General features: G+C 44.9%; 1 protein-coding gene across 4 annotated transcripts in view; it reads left to right on the top strand.

Moving 5' to 3' along the window:
• The first annotated feature begins 2390 nt into the window (after nt 1-2390).
• Nucleotides 2391-19543, top strand: part of Glis3 (GLIS family zinc finger 3) — a 420852-nt gene continuing 403699 nt past the window's right edge. For 2 of the 4 annotated variants that reach the window (XR_012910680.1, XM_075973782.1), the window contains exons 1-2: nt 2391-2985; nt 16435-16906. Coding sequence is in view for 2 of the 4 variants with exons in the window: in XM_075973782.1 (XP_075829897.1) it covers nt 16531-16906 (376 nt within the window). In the remaining 2 variants the exon portion in view is untranslated. Of the gene's footprint in view, nt 2986-4201; nt 4221-16434; nt 16907-19543 lie in introns of those variants that run through there. The other 2 variants (XM_075973783.1, XM_075973784.1) reach the window with 2 other exon arrangements.

Here is a 19543-nt window from a genome sequence, read left to right as displayed (position 1 = left end):
GCACCGATCTCATTCTGAGTTACTCCAAAGTTGTGCTGGGAGCATTCCAGAGTCACTGTAACTCTTGGACTGTAAGCTCACCGCCGAGCTCCATTTCTGCTCCTACCCCAAGCGCTGTACCGATTTAGTGGTAAATGTATTAGGAATATTAGAGACTCATGAAAATGTCACCCAAGTAAAATGCCATTCCCGCTCCTGTGCTCAAAATAAAGAAGGGAATTTGGGAGAAATTAATGACTCATAACTTCCCCCGCAATCTCATTTCCATGAGTAACTGATTAAAGTAGGGTAAAGTACTACATATTTTCTCTTGCAGCTTTTGATATTCCCATCATGTGAGAAGTTTCAGCAGCTTCCTCAGGCCTCGAGGCATCATCTCACCATTCTGGCATCAAAAGTACAGCGTTTCAATGTTACCTGAAATGCTGACAAAGTGTTCATTTTTTCCTGTTTGTTTTTATTTTATTTTTTTACTTTTTCATCCTTTACTCTGGCTTTGCTTCTGCCTGGAGAATGCCATGAGCCTGTGACGAGCAGAGTTTCCCTGGATGCTTTGCGTTTGAGCAGCTTGCTCTGCTCCTGCAGACTTCATGAGGATGGGTTTTTATGTGAATGTCAGGCATGTTGCAATAACTAGCCACAATGGAATAATCACGGCAATTTCCAGCATTTGGTTTCTTTGTTTTTGTGATGTTGCTGCATGCTTCATTTTATGAGTATTTTCTTTTCTTATGTGTGGTTGAGCCCATCCATTGCCATCCTGGACTTGGGCATTTGTATTTCGAAGGAGATGGAGACCAGAGGGAGAAGCAGGAAATGGACAGTGTGACATAGCACAGTGCTTACTGTTTGATTCCCTCACACTTTAGTTCTGCTGACGGATACCGCGGCGGTGTTTTATAGTTTCTGTGCCTCCCTCCAAAAAAAAAAAATGAGGACCTTAATAATAAGGTCCAAGAAAAAGTATTGTGCAAACCAGGGTTCTCCTGGTGATGTTGCTTATCATCACAGATGAAGAAGTGGTAACGCTTCTGCTGAAATAAGACACAAAAACTGCCAACGACCTTTTGGGTTTGGTATTCTGGGATAAATCACTTGTGTCCTTAGGGGCTTCTATCTGACCACAGCATCTATTAAAAGTCTACATTTGATTAGAACAGGAGCAGACTAGACTCTAAGGCCGAGAGAAATTCGCTGTGTATACCGTATGTGTTTACGTGTGTTTTGGTGTTTGCGTGCGCACAAATCTGTGAATGTATGTGGAAGCCAGAGGTCCAAGTAGGTATCTTCCCTGATCCTGTTCTCTCTCTGTCTTTTTTTGGGGTAGCAGAATATTTCATTGAACCCAGAGCATACAGATTTGGCTGGACTGGCTGGCCCGTGAGTTTCAGGGATCTGTCTGTCCACCCTCACCCCCCACCAACAGTGCAGGAATTGCAAGTGTGCACCACTATGCTCTGCTTTTTACATAGGTTCTGAGGATCTGAACTCAGATCTCCACACTCCTAAGACAACATTTTACTACGGACTGAGCTATCTCCCAAGCCCCAGACTAGTGAGTGGTCTTCTAAGCGTCTGTGACACCTCGTTCATTTCAGCAACAGAGAGAAATAGACCAAGACTCACTGCACAGAGGCCTAACAGGGGGATGTGGCCTGCAATGAACACATTGCATTCCAAGCTGGAAGTCTTTGCTGTCTGTGGCAATCCATAGTGCATCCACTAACAGTAGGTAATTTTAAAGTGACAGGCTTCTGAGGGGCTCTGATCGAGCCTACCAGTTGAATCACAACTTAGGTGGGGTACAAAGCTGGGGTGTTGAACTCTGAGGAGAATACTACAAGCAACATCTTCGAGGAGGGTGCGTCCACTCCTCCCAGCCTGTCTTCAAGTGAAATCTTGGTTACTCCCTCCTTACCTTCCTTTAGCCCCTTTACCCCCTGGAAGATACCACAGGATCCTCTCTGTATTCCACGGCCAGTTTTGAAATAGTCACCAGCATCCAATCCCACACGTTTGGGTTCCTTTTGCCATCCTTCACTTTTTTGTTTCCATCCCCCCTTTCCCCTTTTTACTACAAAGATTTTCTTTCTTGTTCCTTAGGATCTGACAACGGGTCCTGTAGAAGACTGACATAGTTTTAGGTTTAAAAAGAAAGGCAAATAAATAGGTCCAGAAAGGTGAAGAGTCTCTCTGCGGTTACCACGCTCTGGAGTTTTATGGGAAGGAGCGTGTGTGCGAACGAACGTGGAGAGGAAGACACTAGCTGGCCTGGTGACCAGGAGCCCGCCCCCATCCCTCCCCGCCCCCTCCGGCGCTCACACTCAGGAAGCAGCTGGCTGCCGGCCGGCCCTCGCGGCCGCACACACATCCACACTCCTCGCCGGGCTGCCTCCCTCCCGCCCTCTTCCCCCTTCCCCTCTCCCTGCAGCCGGCGTCCCTACTGCGCCGCCCGGGCAGCCCAGAGCGCGGCGCGCAAGGGCACCGGAGCCAGGGGCCGCGCACCTCGGGGCCGCGGCGGGCCCGGGTCCAGGCTCGCACCGGCGCTCTCCAGCCGGGACCCAGCTCAAACAGCCAGCATCCCGAGCCCGGACCCTGATTCCACGCATCTCCTTGGCTCAGAGGGAGGATGAGCACCCAGGGCCAGGCACAAAGTCGCCGCTCAACTTTGTAAAGACATGGTTGGAGTGTGTCTGTGTGTAGCGGGGACAGCGAGCTGATGCCGAGAGTCGGCCGGCTGCCCTGCCTCCTCCTTCCCGGGCCGCCGCCGTCGCAGCCGCGCGCGCACACGCACGGCCATCGGGCCGCGTTTCCGAGCTCCGGCTCTGGGCTTGGATGCGAGTTTTCATTTCCGAAGGAGGCAGAGCCCGCGTGGAGCGCTGAGGGGCTCAACCCCCACCCACTCGTCGCCAGTGCTGTCACGCTCCGGCTGGCGGGGAAAAGAGACTCGCGCGCCTAGCTTTGTTGTGGAAATCCGGTTACCTGGTAAGTGGATGCCATAGGAACTTTGTTCGGCAGGCGAGAGACGGAGGGAGAAGGCGCTAGAGAGTGTGGGGGCGGTCAGTCGCAGAGATGAAACTCAGGATTAGAAATAGTTTGTGCACGCCGGGTTGGTGGCGTTCGCGCGGGTTTGAGGACACAGGCACCCCAACTCCCCATACTCAGGGCTTCTAGAGACCTAGGCACACCTTACCGAGGCTGATGGCAATATTCACTTAGCCGTCAGACTGGCTGTCAGTTGCCTAAGAGCGCCCAGTATACACGGAAAGGAAACCAGCAAGGTGTTGAAGTTTCACTTGTGAGGGAAGTCTCTGTGCCTTTTAAAAGAAAATAGAGGTTCCAGAAGGCTACACAGTCAGGGCCAGTTTACCGAGCGCTCCTGCACGGTGCGCGCCATCCCTCGGGGTCATACTTGGGGAAACTTTGGCGAAGCGGGGAGTGATGGGGTGAGCTGAGGTCTTTCGCTCACAGTCGGGACAGTAGTTGTCTTTCCGGCTTCCAAGTGTTTGTGGAGCGCCACGAAGGCTGTTTTCCACTTTTGTCTTTCATCCAAGTTGGTGTGCCCATTGTTCAGGAAGGTCCTTGGGTTCCGGGATAGAGCTTCTAGTGCGGAGAGGAGCAGCGGTGCGCATCCGCCAAGTTTCAACTATAACCTCCCACGCCACGAAATCGCAGACACATTCAGACACTAACACCCCCCGCCGGGTTCGTCACCTCGCGTGTACATTTTTTATGGGACGGGACAAAAATGTCAGCACTGTTTGGGAAATGTCTCAGTCTTGGGGACTTTGTCCCGCTTCAAGACTCTGGTCCCTATAAATGACCCTGTGTCTATTTTGAAGTCTGCCGGGACCACTTTCTGGAAAGCGTGAGTGAGTTGTTGGCAATCCTAGACACACACCTTGCCCCAAGCGACATTTCCAAGTTACTCACTAGAGCTGACAAGTCACCCAGGGGACGAGGAACTCACCCAAATGTCTGTAAACCTTGGCCCGGGCAAATTTGTCATCCTATGGATGATTCAAGTAGGTACCTGGAGGGAGACACTTTGGGGAAAGGTCGCGCCCTTGGTCTTGGTATGTAATGTGTTTGGGAGGCTACCATAAAACAACACCTGGTGCGGGCAATCGCACCGTGGTCCGGATGCGGGCAGAGTGCGGGGTACTTGGCGCTGCGCACCCGAGTGCGGCTTCCGGGGCTCCGACCGGCGGGTCCCCTCGGTAGGTCCCTGCTTTTTCACAGGCGGCTGGCGGCGGCCTTTCTGCCCCCCGACTTACTCAGTACGGGGTTGCACAACAGGAAGCCGGCACGAGTTTGTTTTGTTTTGTTGCGTTCGCTTGCTTGCTGGCTGGCTGACACGCAGCGGGTGAGGGGCGGGGCAGAGCGGGGGCGGCAGGGTGCAGCGAGCACCACTAGGGGCCCTGGCGCCTCCACCTCCAGACCCTCCCCTCACTTACCTCGGGGAAGACCAGGGGACTCAGGACCCCCGCGGGGCAAAGGTGTGTGTGTCTGAGTCCTCTGTGGCTCTGTGCTTCTGTGTCTGTGTGTTGGGGAGGGTGTTGAAGCCGCCCGGGGGGCTTTCCACCCACTGTTGCGGGACCACACATCTCGGCCCTGCAGGCCCACCGCCACCTAGGCTCCTCTGCCCTGTGTACCTCTCTTCCTGGTTTTTCTTCCCTGAACCCAACTTGGTCCTATGGGATAGAGGGTAGGGGGCTACTTCCGGAATCCTAGGGAGCAATGTCCACAGGGACTATACACTCCTGCAATTGCAACCCTGTTTCTCCCGGAGTGTACCCTTTCCCAATCCTGCAGTCTCTTTCTAGGACAGCAACATCTCTTGAGAATAGGGGTTGGTGGTCTCTTGTGATCCTAGAGTTGGCGAGGAAAGAGAAGTTACACAGCTCCCCCCAGTGGACCAATTCCCTTTGGGTTATGGGACCAGGAGTCCCCAGAGGTAACCATTAAAAAGGCCTAGGGGACCTGGAAATCAAGACTCTGAGACTCAAGGGGTTTTGCCCAAGAACCCCTGCCAGACTTAAGCATCCAGGAAAAACACTGAAGTTTCTCAGTTGAGAGCGGTTCTTGGCCCGAAGGCGAACTCAAGACAAACGCAAAGCCTCTTCTGTCTGCTCTGAAGCTTTGATGAGTCATGCTTTCTGCCTTGGGTGGGAGCCAGGTCGGTTCCCCAAATGTCTCCTTGCCCACTGGACTTCACTTTTTAAACTAAATTAGGAACTTTTTAAATGGTAGAAATGAACTCGTGTTAGTTTAAACCTTACTACCCGCTTTCTCTCTCTCATTTGCAGTGAGGCTCCACAAGGCAGGTGCACCCTGTAAAAGTTTGCAGGAAAATAATGAAGGTTGTGCTTGGAAAGACCTGATCTAAAGAGGGAACTGCCTGAGCCCGTATGTCCCCCCCCTTTCTCCAGTGAGAACTGCTGACATTTAATTACTTTACTAGAATTTGCCACAGTTCTCAAGACTAGCTCCAGCCCCACTCCCCCTTGAATCGAAGGAGGCATCATCCCCGTTCTTATTGGTACTTTGTTTATTCTTATTCTTCCATGCCAGGAGGACGAGGCCCTTCTTGAGAGTGAGTTAGTTGATTCCTTGTGCTCTGGGATGATTCCCTCTTCCCTTACTCCTCCAAGGTCAGTCTGGGCAGAGTGGCCTTTCTCCAATTCATTGATTCTATTTGGCTTTCCATCAGTCTCCCAATGCTTCTGCCAAAGACCCACTCAGATTAGCAGAGCTCAGATAACTGGGGTTGGTTGGTTTGCTTGGGAGAAAGTGGTCCTTACTCCAAAAAGTAACTCTGTTTCTTGGATGCGTTCCAGACTCTACCTAGTATGGAATTTTTACCTGGGCAAAAAGGAAGGGGGAGGTTTAAATAAATGGAATTCATGTTTCCTAACAGCTCTAATTTTATGTGGCAGAGGTGTTCACTCTACAGTTACGGAAGACAGGTCGGTTGTACCTTCTTCCTAATCACATTATTTATTTCCTAATAGGCCTAAGGATATTCTGTCCGCATCGTCCTCTCAGGTCATAGTTGCTGGTCATTGGAGTTGGAATGTTAGTGTTTAAATCTCCCAGATTGTAGAGTTCTTTTGAGGGAGTGAATCCAGGAAGAGGCACCGGAGCACACTCTTATCTTTGGAGAAGTCATTTCCTGTGTTTCTGCAATTATTTTTCTATAGAGGAATTCTATTATAAATAAGGTGTCAATACAGAATTAACCCTTTTGTGTTTGGCTGGTCCATAAACTCAGGACTGAAGGGGGAAAAGGCACACGGGTAGTTTTTGTGATAAAAATAGGATGGTATTCTTAGTCAAGGAGCTAAAGACAAAACGACATGAAGACGAGGTGAATTTTTCTAGTAGATGTTGGAGTAAAGAAGTTACCCACTTACTTTAGGCAGAGTTGATACAAAAGCCAGCATTTTTATTGCCATAAACAAAATATTCATCTGGAAGATCACACTTGTTGGCAGCTTCATAAACAGGACACGCCCAGCAAACTAACATCCCAGGAGCCTCAGAAGTCCCTCAGTGACTGCCTCCCTATAAGGCGGTGGTTCTCAATTTGTGGGCTGCGACCCCATTTGCGGGTTGCATATCGGTTATCCTGCATGTCACAACGTATTTGCATTACGATTCATCACAGTGACAAACTTACAGTTGTGAAGTAGCAATGAAATAATTCTATGGTTGGGGTCACCACAACATGAGGAACTGTATTAAAGGGTCCCAGCGTTGGGAAGGTTGAGAATCACTGTTTAAGGTAACACTGCCCGCATTTCTAGCTCTCAATGTGAGTTTTCCCAAACAAGTATCTTTATGCAATTGGAATAGTTCTAGCTTTGTTTGATCTGCACACTACTTTATAGTTGGTCAGGTAATTTTGCTTTTCCGTTAAAGGAGATGGTAACAGTTTGGCTTAGAGAAAGTATTTGTTTGTGAGCATTACTTAAAATGGTAGGACTAAGGAGAAATGCAAGTGAAGTGGGTCCTACGTCTACCTGTCAGCAGTTCGGTACCTGCGTGCCTTGTGTGACTCCGGGCGAGCAGGAAAAGGGCTGAAGAGTATGCACTGGTAGCCCTGGGGTGAGGGTCACCACTCCATAGCAAACATACTGGACTGACCATGGACGTTGTCCACCAGAATGTCAAGGTTCGGGTAGGACTGTTGTGTCTGCCCAGAGGATGGGATAGGATTTCTACATTACATTTTCCTGCTTAGAGAGAGGAAGATAGTAGAATAGGATAGACTAGACAGTGTGCAGCTGTAATTAAACTGGATCTGCAGGACACGGAGCATGGGGCTCGTTACTGCACTGTCACGTGTCACTTATACTGTATTTATTCAGATAAGAAATGATAAGGGCAGGCTGTAATTATATATCTCACTTGTATTTTCTGCACAATATGATCTGCATAATATGGATAGCATAAATGTAGTAAGTATGTATAAATTAGTATTGAAATGTATGTGTGATAACTAAGATGTGAAAAGGTCAAATATGTAAATACAGTGTATGATGGCCTCTACATACGAGGGCTAGTTGGATTTCAGATATAAGCTAAAACTCAAAAGAAGTGAGAATTTAGACAAGGAAGTGACACATAGGCAGATAGGCACAGCACACCGTAGAATGGTAGGAATTTAAAATGAAAAATGTGGATGGAATAAAACAGTTACCGTTTGTTGACTTCTTTACGTCCTTGTATATTCACTGTACTGAGAATATGACATACATTTCCTCATTTATTGCTCTGTAATGGCATGGACAGCGCACAATAGTATGGGTGTCCTCATTTGACAGAGACACGGCCGAGACTAACTTGGGAATAGTAAGAAGGACATAAAATGGGCTTGGGGAGGGAGGAAAAATGGGCTGGTGGGTGGTTCATCTGGTAAAACTCTCATAAGTATCAGGACCACTTGAAGAAATAGATGTTTTCTTCACGTTTTCAGCAAGACCCGAGTTCTAACCCTAGAAGCCACGTGAAAATGCTAGACACGTTGGCACACGTGTAACACCAGCACTGGGCGGGGCGGGGGAGGGCAGGCAATGAGGATCTATTTCAGTGTATCTTCGTTGGTGAGCGCTAGGTCAGTTGTGAGACCTTGTTTCGGAGGAGGTGGAGTGCATCACTGGGGTTGACACCAGAGATTGTCATCTGTTTCCCACGTGCGTGTGCGCATGCACCTTTCCATGTTGATCTGCATACATACAAACTTCATACATAGAGGCACACATCAGACACAAACCCAGAAAGAGAAGGCTGCGAACTCTGGAAGCAGGGTTCACGGCAGCGTGCTAGAGGAAGAGTTCTGTCGTTTTCTGTTTTGGGAACAAAATCGGGGGATTTGTCTGCAAGGCTTGAAACCTCGGAGGTGCCCCGTGGCTGAGCACATCCTGGAGATGAAGAAAGTAGTGGGCCATTCTTGTCGGCTGTGATCTCTAGGCCAAGAACATGAAAGGCTGCTCGTTCCTTCAGGGGCAGCAAGCCTCACGGAACTTCAGATGAGGAGATAGGCTGGAGCACTAGATCTGACCTTGTCCCAGGCTCCTTGATAAAGTGACCGGTACTTCTGAACGTCAGTGATTTTTAACAGTTCTGAGCCAGAGCTTCCAAGTTTCGTTTCTAGGCCTGCTGAAGACTGTACACAAAAAACCAAGTAGAGGCCTGGGCTCTGTTTTTGTGTGTGAAGAAGTAGATTAATGTTTTCCCAACCTTTTCAGCATGACCAATAGGCTCCACTCCTGTCTGTAACTTGGCTTAGTCATTCACGAAGGTTTAAACAAGATTTTTAATAAATATGTTGTCATGTTGGGTAAAGGCCGAGTCATTGTTGTGGACGTTCATACTTCTTCCCTGATGTCAGGGGACAGAATTAACTTGTATAAAACTTCTGTCTACCAACGATTAAAAATACCTAACAGTGGCTACTTTTGAGTCACTGTGGCCAAGGAGAGAAATCATTCAGTCCACGTGTGGCAGAGATTCTTCAGCAAGCCTGACTCTTGGGTCTGGACGATCAGCTTTGCTTCTAGAATCTTCTATAGGTAGCTGTCTCTTACCCCTTTGAGAAAGTTGTGATTTTAACCTTAAAAATAGCCATTCCTGTGGACAGAGTGGTAGGTTATACAAACCGAGGGACCAGGAGCCATCTTTCCGTCTAAGCATAGTTCCCTTCGCCTGTGCCTCTTTGTGTAAGGATGGGTTTTCCTGTTTTCTCTACAAAGAATATTCTCCAGTCAGTTTCCACCGCTTTTCCAGGTTTGGAAGAAGAAGGCTTTGTGTCTCAAATGATGGCCGCATGGGACTCAGTCCCAGTGGTGCAGGTAATTAATGCAGGGGTGACGTCATAGGGGATGAATTCATCTGTTCAATTTTAGATTCCTCATCTCAGGATCTAATGGTTAACTCATATTAAGACCACGTTTCAGAAAAAAAAACCAACCCCCAAACAGCTCACTCTTCTAAAAAAACCTGAGTTTTGTTAATATATAGCTATTGCATATTTTGGTTTTTAATCAGGGTGTGACTTCATTCTTGGGATTAATGTCTACACTCTGCAACTGGGAAGATCTAAAAATAATAATTATTGCTATTATTATTAATTTATAGGTATGGGTGTTTTGTGTGCATGTATGTCTGTTTACCACATGCATGCCTGATGTCTGGAAGGCAAGATAGGGTTTTTTATTTGACCCCTTGGCACTGAGTTACAGACAGCTGTGAGCTGGCATGTGGATGATGGGAACTGGACCCTGGAACTCTGAAGAGGAACCAGTGTTCATAACCTTCGCACTGACCCATCAGACTCCATTTTTGGTTGTTTTGATGCTGATGCTGTTGGTTGCTCAGTTGTTACTTTTCAGCACAAATGATCAAGTCCTCTCTGTTGAGAGGTGATAGATAGCAGTGGTTGAAATGTAGCCTTATGTTGTTTGACCTTAAAAAAAAAATAAAGCTGAAGCAAAGGCAGGAAGATCTCTGAGTTCAAGGCTAGTCTGGTCTGCAAAGGGAGCTCCAGGTCAGCTAGGGCTACCTGGAGAATACCTGTCTCAAGAAAACAGACAAAGAAACAATCAAAAAACCCAAACCAAGCCAGACAAAAACTTTAAGTATCAAGCTTTCAAGTATTTTCTACATTGTATACCATTTTGTATTTCTTTTACTTTGATTGTTTAAATCTGGCTGTGCCCACAGCTGCTGTTTGTAGGTGTTGGGGCCAGCAAAGAGTCCAAATGGTTTTTGAACACCAGGTTTTGTTTCGTTTTGACCCCACCATAAGTTATAGTGTTTATCCAAAACACACTGTGTGCATACAGCTGGGTACACCTGCAAAGAGGTGAAACAGAACAGTTCTTGACTATTACTCTTGATGTACTCTGATAGCTTCAAATATATTGCAGTCTGTTCTATTTATTTATATATATAAAAAAATTTTCCCTGTTGAGTAACTGATACCGTAGGCCACCAGGAGATTGCTGCCCACTTTGCAAAACACTGCTTTGGAATGAGTATCTTGGTAAGTGTAGGGCTAAGAACTCAGCGTATTTCTACCTGTGCTGTGCCAAGGCATCGCCAGCCCATGACTGCCTGTCCGAGCATCCCTGTACATGCCGAAGGTTTTTGGTTTCAACTTCATTCTAATTTGATGATTAATAATCTAATTATGATTATTTTTTGGACTGACTGGCCATTCTTTGTGGGGTCACAGCTCTCTAGACCTTTCTGTACTGACTGACGAGTTAATGACTGAGACAAAGTGACGGCAAATTTCTCAGTAATTATTGCTGAAAGCAGTGACACTGGGTAAGGCAGGAGGTCGCGAGAGGCCTGTGGATGCACACAGGTGTCGAAGATGCTTTCTGGGGGCAGAGGTGCTGCCTGGCTTCACTGCTGGTCTCCAACGGGGTCTCTCTGAAGGTTTGGATTTTCTTACCAGGCATCTGGTCTGGAGTCACTGTCTTCAGAGCCACTGCCTGGATCTTCAGAAGGTTGCTTCTGACCATCAGACTGACTGACTAGGATGGGCTTCTGAACTGGATGGTTCGCCCACGTCCTCTTCTTCCTCTCTTAGGCTTTGGCCATGCTCATGCCCCACATTGTAAACATCATAGCTACAGACTTTGATATAAAATGCACTGTCAGTTATTTTATTCCGTTTGCATAAAAATTAATCTTAATTCTAGAGACAGTTTATAAATATGAAATTTAGAATAGTTATGATATATTGATCATGGGTTAGTTTAGAGTTCGGAATAGTTACAATATGTTGATCATTAGTTTGTTTAGAGTTTGGATCATGGGTTCTGCTGAAGAGAGGCCCTAATGCAGGCTATAGTGTCTTTTGTGAGTGGTCTTTCGAAGACTAGGGTAGAATGCTTGCTGGGAACACTCATTTGTCTCATTAATTAGTGGTAAAGTGAGATCCCTGATTTCATCTTACCAGAGAGTGTGTTGTTTAACATCAGTATATACAGATATTCAGCATAAATGTGGTAATATTCTTACAGTCTTCATTAGGCCTTGAGAGTACCTGAGTGAAAAGATTTATACGCTTCTTTGAGTTTCTGCTCTGCAACTCAAATGTGAGTTTCTTCTTGTGAAACTTTTGTGACTCTGTTGGTTTCCGTGCATACAGTTAGGAACTCGCACAAACAACTATGTCTTGCTGTGGATCCATTCATCATCATAGAAGACATTCCGGTTTTGGCCCAGAGAAATGATACTGTCCACGTCCCATGTAGTTCCTCTGTAATATCCTCCCACGTCATGGAGCGTGTTTGCACTGTCCTCTTGTTGAAACTGCCGACAAGAATCACTCTGATTTATTGGTGACATCTAATATAGCTGTGTTTATATTGTTGCCAATAAAATGACTTACATGATTGGTTTTTGTTTATACAGTCTTTACGGAGGAGTCAGTCACCTGTGTTAGAACAAGGTACATTCTGCTTATTAAAATGAACTCTTGGGATATAAGAACATTCAGCTCTACCTGTCCTTGATTAAATTGCAAAATCTGCTTCACACTGCCGCCGTGCATGAGAATACCTTGTATTACCCATCAATAGGTTTTTCATTTCTATATTCTTCTGGCTACGAAAAGCAGTAACAGGAGAAGCCCAGGAGAATAGCGTGGGCCTATTAAATGATGAAGGCAGTGAAGTTGAAATGACAGAGCTTAATGAAATTATACAATCATTAACCCAAAAGGGGGAGAATGAAAAGAGTAGCATGTCATAGATGGCTTACGTGTGGATGCACACACACACACACACACACAATGCACATTTGCTTATATGCATATATATATAAAAATTACCACATTCAGGATCAGTTTGCTTCCTGACCGTTATTTGTGCTTCATTAACAGGATTTTTTTGGGGGGGATGTGTGTGTGTGTGTGTGTGTGCAGGCTAAGAAATGCTCTCAGCATAAGGAGTGGAAAATGTAACAAAGGCTAAATGTAGCCTAAGGAAATGAAATGATGTATGAAAATTAATAATTAACTGGCTCATCAGATGAATTATGACTCTCGATGAGTCTATTAATGGTATTTACTAAGAAAGGGCCTTTGGCTGTAAATAGGCATTATAGAACTCGTTTCTGGAATTTTCTTGAGAGGATGAGTTAACATTGCTTTCGTTTGTCTAATCTCTCTTAATCTATGAGGAGCAGTGTCTGGAGCCCTGCGAAGGAGACTGAGCCGCGATTTTGTATTTTGATCAAAGTTGATGCTTTTCCAGAGAACGAGTGGGATTATTAAAATGGTTTTTCTACCTTAAGTTTCCTTAGGGGTTAAGTCATTTCCTCTCTGACCTGAATTACAGGAGTGTTTTAAGAGTTTGAAAGTGGTCAGAAGGAAAGATTTAGTAACTCATTAGCAGAGTGAACATTTTCATTGTGAGACCCAATGGGGTATAAAAATCTAAGTTTGGCAGAACGTCATATATGAAAATCCTGAACATGATATTTCTGTATGCTCTTTGTCTTTCTCCTTAAAAATTCTTTGTTCTTTTTTTTTTTTTTGGTAGTCTTGAGTAGAATGTTTGAGCCTAAGATGGAGGAGAAGCTTGTGAAAATTTTTTAAATAAAAAGAACGGACTGGCGAGATGGCCCAGAGGTTAGAAGCCCTGGCTGCTCTTGCTGAGGACCTAGGTTTGTTTCCCAGCACCCACATGGCAGCTCACAACTGCTGGTATCTCCAGTTTCAGGGGATCTGACCTCCTCTTTTGAGCTCTGTGGGTACCAGTCAGGTTAATGGTGCAAACACAACACTAACAAATATAAAATATAAGTAAATGCATCTTTTTTTTTAAAAAAGGTTCAGTAAAATTTTCCTGGTAAAGTGTATTATTAGCCAGGGATTTGATTTTCCTAGCAGAATCTAAATTTTGGGCTGCATCCCTTTGTTTTTGGTTAGTACTGTCTTTGTGCATGGTGTTAGGGAAGGCCCGGCCCTCCCAACAGTCTTTAATTGGGTTGGTAGAGAGGGCTGCTGTTTTAGTTCTTTGTCTACACAGTTCCTCTGGCTTTAATTCATAAAGAAATAGATTTGATATAGTAATTTGTTATTGTAGTATGTGAGTGTTTTTTAAAGTAGTACTTCTTATCTAAAAACAGACTATCTTATTAGGAAAAACAGACTATCAAAAGACCCTAGTGATTGTGTTTGTCTTCCCAGGCTTTTAGGGTTGAAGAACCGAGTCCGGGGAGCTTGTGACTTAGGTCTCGGCTCCTTGGCTTCTTCAGAGCTTCTCACTGATGTTTGAACATAGGTCTTTCCTAAAGTCGAGTGGTTTACTTCTTCTTTCTTATCCAGTGGGCTTGAAATGATATTGTGATCAATGACTTAGCTCAGAAGTATAGAAAACGTTATACTGTGAGTAAACCAAATTGATTTTCTAGCTCCTAGCATTGAATGCTCCAAAGATTTGTTGACATAATTCATGTGAAAACTTTAATTTTAAGCATATTTCCCTGTATAGTTTCTTTATTTCTTTTCATCTTACGCCCCTCACCCCACCATGTAGTTTCTATCTTTTCTTTTTTTTCCAATCTCATGGGTGGTTTTGCTTAACTTAAATGCTTGTTTGCCTAATTTTTTTCTATATTAATCATGTCATTTTTGGGGGGCTTCTTTTTTCTCAGATATAAAAGTTAAGTATATTTTGTTCTTTTTTATTTAAACCTATTTCAAAGAGGAGTGCAATTTATAAAAAATAAGGCAAAATAAATATTCATGCACGACATATCGGTATGATATTAATTAAGCCTGATGCTTGATTCTGCTGTTGCTCTCTCACCTCCCCTTCTCACAGGTCTTGATGGCCGCGCCTAATGCTGGCATTCTCAGTGATGCGCTTCCCACCCAGACTTTGAGGAGAACTGCTTGATATGCTGCTGGGGCAAAAATGACTCTTCTTTACTTTTTTTTTTAAACAAAACAAAATAAAACAGAAATGAGCACAGTCAACAGATCTGCAGACATTTGCCACTTGGACATGGTTTAACCGACTACAGTCATTTTGGACCATTCTTCATTTTCAAAAATTGGCCAGTATGGCATATTTATTTGCTCTTTTCCCCTTTTTGGTAGCTACTGAATAATGCTTCCTCTGAAAGTACAGAGTGCTTAGAAAGCACTATTTTATGAATGAGCAGAGAGTGGATAATGCGTTTGATTCTTGCTCAAGATCAAAGGGAGTGGTTGGTAGGTAATACAGTGTAGCTCCACGTGCACACGACAGATGATGTGCACACAACAGATGTGCACACAACAGATGTGCACACGACAGATGTGCACACGACAGATGTGCACACGACAGTGTGCAGGGAGTTTTCCAGAAAGAAGAACTGACGTAGGACCAGTTGAGTAGCATGCTCTATTCTTACTGTTGCATGAAGAAATTCAGTCATGCAGGTTTGGATAACGGGACCTGTAATGGCAGGGGAAGTGGGAGTGGCAGATATATGACAGAGAGAGTTCTGGGTGTCTCTTAGGGGTGGCAAAGCTACTGTCATCAAAGGGTGGGTTTCTTGGCAATGCAGAGAAGTCAAGAGCACATTCTGATCTTACATTTGAATCACAAAGTGCCGCAGCGTAGGCACGCATGGTAAATTTTATAAAAAGCACGGAGAACATTTGAGTATATTTTATTTCCTAAAATGGTGAAATAAAACAATGTCCTTGAAGAAGTTTTCATTCCTCGGTAGCCTTCCCACAATGATTGGTGCCTCCATTTCTCTTGGATTTTTTGGAGTTGAGTTGAAAATATTTGTTCAAGACTTCAGGTGGATCCCACAGCATAAAAAAATCCCGACTTTTTTTTTTCCTGTTGAGGACATATGGATATTATTGACTTGTTCTCAGTCTTCATTTCCTGTGTTTGTTCAGCGGTGGCTACTCCTGTGACTATCTTGTCTCTGTAAAAGATACATAGTGGCTGTTTCAGACATTTTCAGTAGAGAGGCACCATGGTGTGGCTTGGCTACTTCGTTACACCTACTTTAAAGAGTGAGTGGTTGGGGAGTTGGGAGAGCCTTCCTTAGTGATTTGCCCTAGGGAGTGTTGATGTCATTACATACAAGTAGAGAATAGTATTCTGTGGACACATTTGTATTTTTTTCTGCTTTCATCGGAGGCTCCTTAACACTATGTATATACGTAATACAGTAGGCTTTCTGTGAACATACTGGCACCGTACCTTATGGGTTCCTCGTCTGCGCTTTCCAGGAGGTCTTGTTTATAACTCTCTACTTTCGCAGACCCTCACATGGAAGGTGGAGTATTGTAACATTGAGTCTGTTTCTAGCTTCATAATTCAGGGTCAATATGGATCTAAGGTCTTGATGCTGCTATAAGTATTTCCGCATAAGGAACGACAAAAACTAAAATTCCCAGGCTTAGAAATTCTGAATTTCTGCAAACCTGGGCACTATGAAAATATTCCTCTTAGGATGAACGTCATGTTGGCTTTGTATTTGCTGACTGGGGACATCAGAAATTGAGTCTCTCAGTCCCCAAAGGCTGGTGTTCTGGGTTTCCAAAGACTCTGTGGGGAAAATGAAGTGTAAGGTCCTTTGGGAATAGAATGAGTTACCTCGTGGGAGCAGTCCTCATAGGACTGATGGTAGCTGCTGAGAGAGCACCATGTTGAGGAGGGCACAGTAGCAAACAGGACAATGCGGTGACCCATACACTACAAGCTTCCCATGAATGCAGAAATAGAAAGTCTTTGCCAGGGATCTGTGTGTTTTATGATCATGTTCTACGAGAGAGGCCAGTTTGCTTACTGTGTTTCTTTTTGTCTTGGTATGAATGTTATACAAGCTGAAAAATTGCTGTGTCTTATTTTCAGTTCTGCCTTTCCCAATGCCTGTATATGTTTTTGTTTTAAACAGACTTATCACCTATCCCATGGATACATTACTTGACTTACCCTGAAAGGATCAGTAGCGCCATTGGATACTGACCATCTTGGCCTTAGGGCTTTCAGGATGAATGGAAGGTCATGTGGCATGAGTCTCCATCGGCCATCAAGAAACCCGCAGGGGCCTGGGTTGCTCAGTGGTCAACATACTCCTCCCATCAGAGCCCACTCGGCCTCATCCTGTGCCAGCCTACCCAGCCCCGCTATTGGAAGTCCTGCTAACAGCCTCCACCTCAGGATGTCCTCCGGAGCAGGGATGGCTGCTCAGAGCAACGTGGCCGTGAGCCCCATCCATCTGCCCGCCCTGAGCCCCAGGAGACAGTTACTCACCAATGGGAAGCCTCAGTTTCCCGTCACTCAGGCCTGTGGCTTGGCTGCATCACTTACTGTAAAGCCCAAACAGCAAGAATTTGGAGACCCCTTTTCTCCAAATCCCGAGAAAGGTAGGATTGTCATTTTGAAATCTTTTAAAAACGGGATAATTTTATCTCCCCCGTGTCTTTTCACTGCCAGCGAGTTCTATAGAAAATATGTGTAAGTTAATGTCAGAGTCAAAGTTCACAGTCTCATGTTTGGTAAGGGGCTGGCTGTGTAGTTGTGTGTGAATGCTAGGCACAAGTGTGTGACCCCTCAGAATGTGAAGCGGAGAGGCAGGTAAAGCAGAAGGTTCAGCTTCAAGGGGAAATAGGGCAGGCGGTGGTGGCAGGAGGGCAGGAGCAAGGCGATGAAGTCTGTCTTCTGCATACATGTGGCTCTGCCTTGGCTTCTGGGAGTAGAGGGGTGGATTCTCTCAGCCCTGGAGGACCGGGCTGAACCAGAATCAGTGCTGGTGTTAGAAGTACTAGAAGAAAAGCTGTGCTTGGAAGGGAAGGGTTAAACGGGAGACACTGTAATATCCAGTAATAAGAGGAATAAGTTAATATAAATAAGAAAATTAAGAGTGAAATCAACAGAGGGAATCAAGTTGGAATAACACACAACACACCCCCCTTTATACTGGGGCTTGAAACCATGGCCTTTACAATAACAAACTAGGCAACTGCTCCACTGATGAACCCTGTCCCCGCCAAGAATAATAAACATGTATTTAAAATTTGTGAGGGACTAGAAAATTGGGATAATTTGAAATACACTGTGTGCTTTTAACTCAGTATTAATTGGGTTGCCATATATTTCAAATTAAAGAGTAGTTGTTGAGGACTAATAAAGTATTTGAAAGATATTTTCTCCAGCAACTGGGGTGGACTTAATGAATTTACGTTGCAGATGGTGTGCGTGTTTAGGCTAGGAAGAAAAAGAGCCTGTATCCTATGTAGCTACAGCTTTTTATGTAAAATAGCACTCTGTATATTCCTTAAGGTGCTTTACCACTTAGTAGTAAATGTTTGTATTTAAAGTGCTTATCTTGTTCAGTAGATTTACCGGCAGGCTTCTGAACAGCCACTTACGCTTTTAATTAATGTGAATAATGATTTATAACAGACCTGTAGCCAAAGGATTGTTTGTCTTTGTGTCTGTGTATTTTGGTGTAAGATGTATGGTGTCTATGGTGTTTGGTGTAAATGAAGAGATTTTTTTAAAAAAAATCCAAAAAAAAACCCCACCACAACAGGAAACATAAATGTAGCTTTTATATTTCTCTTACACTTTATTATCTATTTTTGTACTTAAGTTATATTTAGTCTAGTTTCTCTTTGGAGTTGTTTGCTCTCCTAGAGGTACTGGTATTTAAGTTCAGCTAAAGTTTTCCTGGGGCCCTTTTCCAGACTAGTCTGTCACTGTTAGGCCCCATGCAGCTGAACACTGTGTCTTCTTTCAATTGCCTCTGTTGGGTTTTAGAGGCATTGCCCTAGCGACAGTTCTCAGCTCGTCTTGACTAGCTAGCTGCAGCTTGCTTTTATAGGCACCCGTGTTTCTCCGTGTGACCTCCAGTGCTAATGGTGATATTATCACCAATCTGCATTTCTCATGTCACGTATGTGTCAGGGAGCATGTGGGGATGCTTTCCAACATGGACTCAGAGATGGCTTGCACCATCTTGGGATGTGGGCTGTGCTTGATTTAACTGATGAAGGTCCAAAAAGAACAAACACTTTGGGGACACTAAGAAAGAGCTCAGGAATGGTACTTTGATAGACGTCAGGAATGGTACTTTGATAGACGTCATCATTATAATCCTGCTTGAAATGCACTTCAGGAAGTTAGGTCGAGTGAGTCTGAGTATGTCGTCATGGCCAGTATACCTTGTAATGCATGTAGAGCAAGTACTGCCTCCCAGTTCTTCCCCGGAGGCTTGCTGGCTCTGTTAGTAGACAGTGCTTGGCTTCCTGTCAACATGCTTGAAGCATGAGTTCTCACAGATAAGAAGCTGGGGACAATCTAAAGTTATTCCTCTCATCCTTGCAGCTTGGATAGTATTATGGTCTCAGTGAGGCCAGAGTAGTTGAATTGTTCCTTCTAGAGTAGTGGAATTGTCCCTTACTGATCTTGTCAGAATTCATAAATCAAGTCAACAGCCAATGGTGTGGGCTTGTTTGAACTCCTTCTGATCATTTGCTCAACAAATAATCATCGGACATAGATTGTGGGGGAACCATTGTTCTGGAGGACTTGCTAGTAAAATGTAGTCCTCGCCTTAAAATTTGTGTCTAAGGGCCAACACGTTCCAGACTCAAGAAGAGCCAGTATTTCACTGTGAGTCCAAAGGCAAGGAGAAGGAACCAATGTCCAGTTCAAAAGCAACCATGCCGGAAAAGGTTGCCCGTCATGTAGAGAAAGGGTCAACCTTTTGCTCTGTTCAGGCCTGATTGGATGCAGTCTCTCATCACTAAAGAGGGCAGTCCCCTTCCTTAGTCTGCTGGTGTAAATGTTAATCTCATTCAGAAACGCCCAACGCAAACACCAAGAATAATGTCTCACCAAACGTGTGAGCACCTTGTAGTTCAGGTAAAGTCACACAAAGTAACCATAGTGGAGTCTCATTGCTTTGGAACAGTGTAGAGTTTACACAGTAATAAAAAGAGCACTTTCTGAGTCCTGAGAACGATTGTACTAACTCTTGGGACTGCATCCAGAGAATT

Source organism: Microtus pennsylvanicus, chromosome 5 (assembly GCF_037038515.1).
Source record: "Microtus pennsylvanicus isolate mMicPen1 chromosome 5, mMicPen1.hap1, whole genome shotgun sequence".
NCBI lineage: Eukaryota > Metazoa > Chordata > Mammalia > Rodentia > Cricetidae > Microtus > Microtus pennsylvanicus.
Note: the sequence above shows the minus strand (reverse complement) of the source record. Positions and strands in the feature narration are given on the sequence as shown.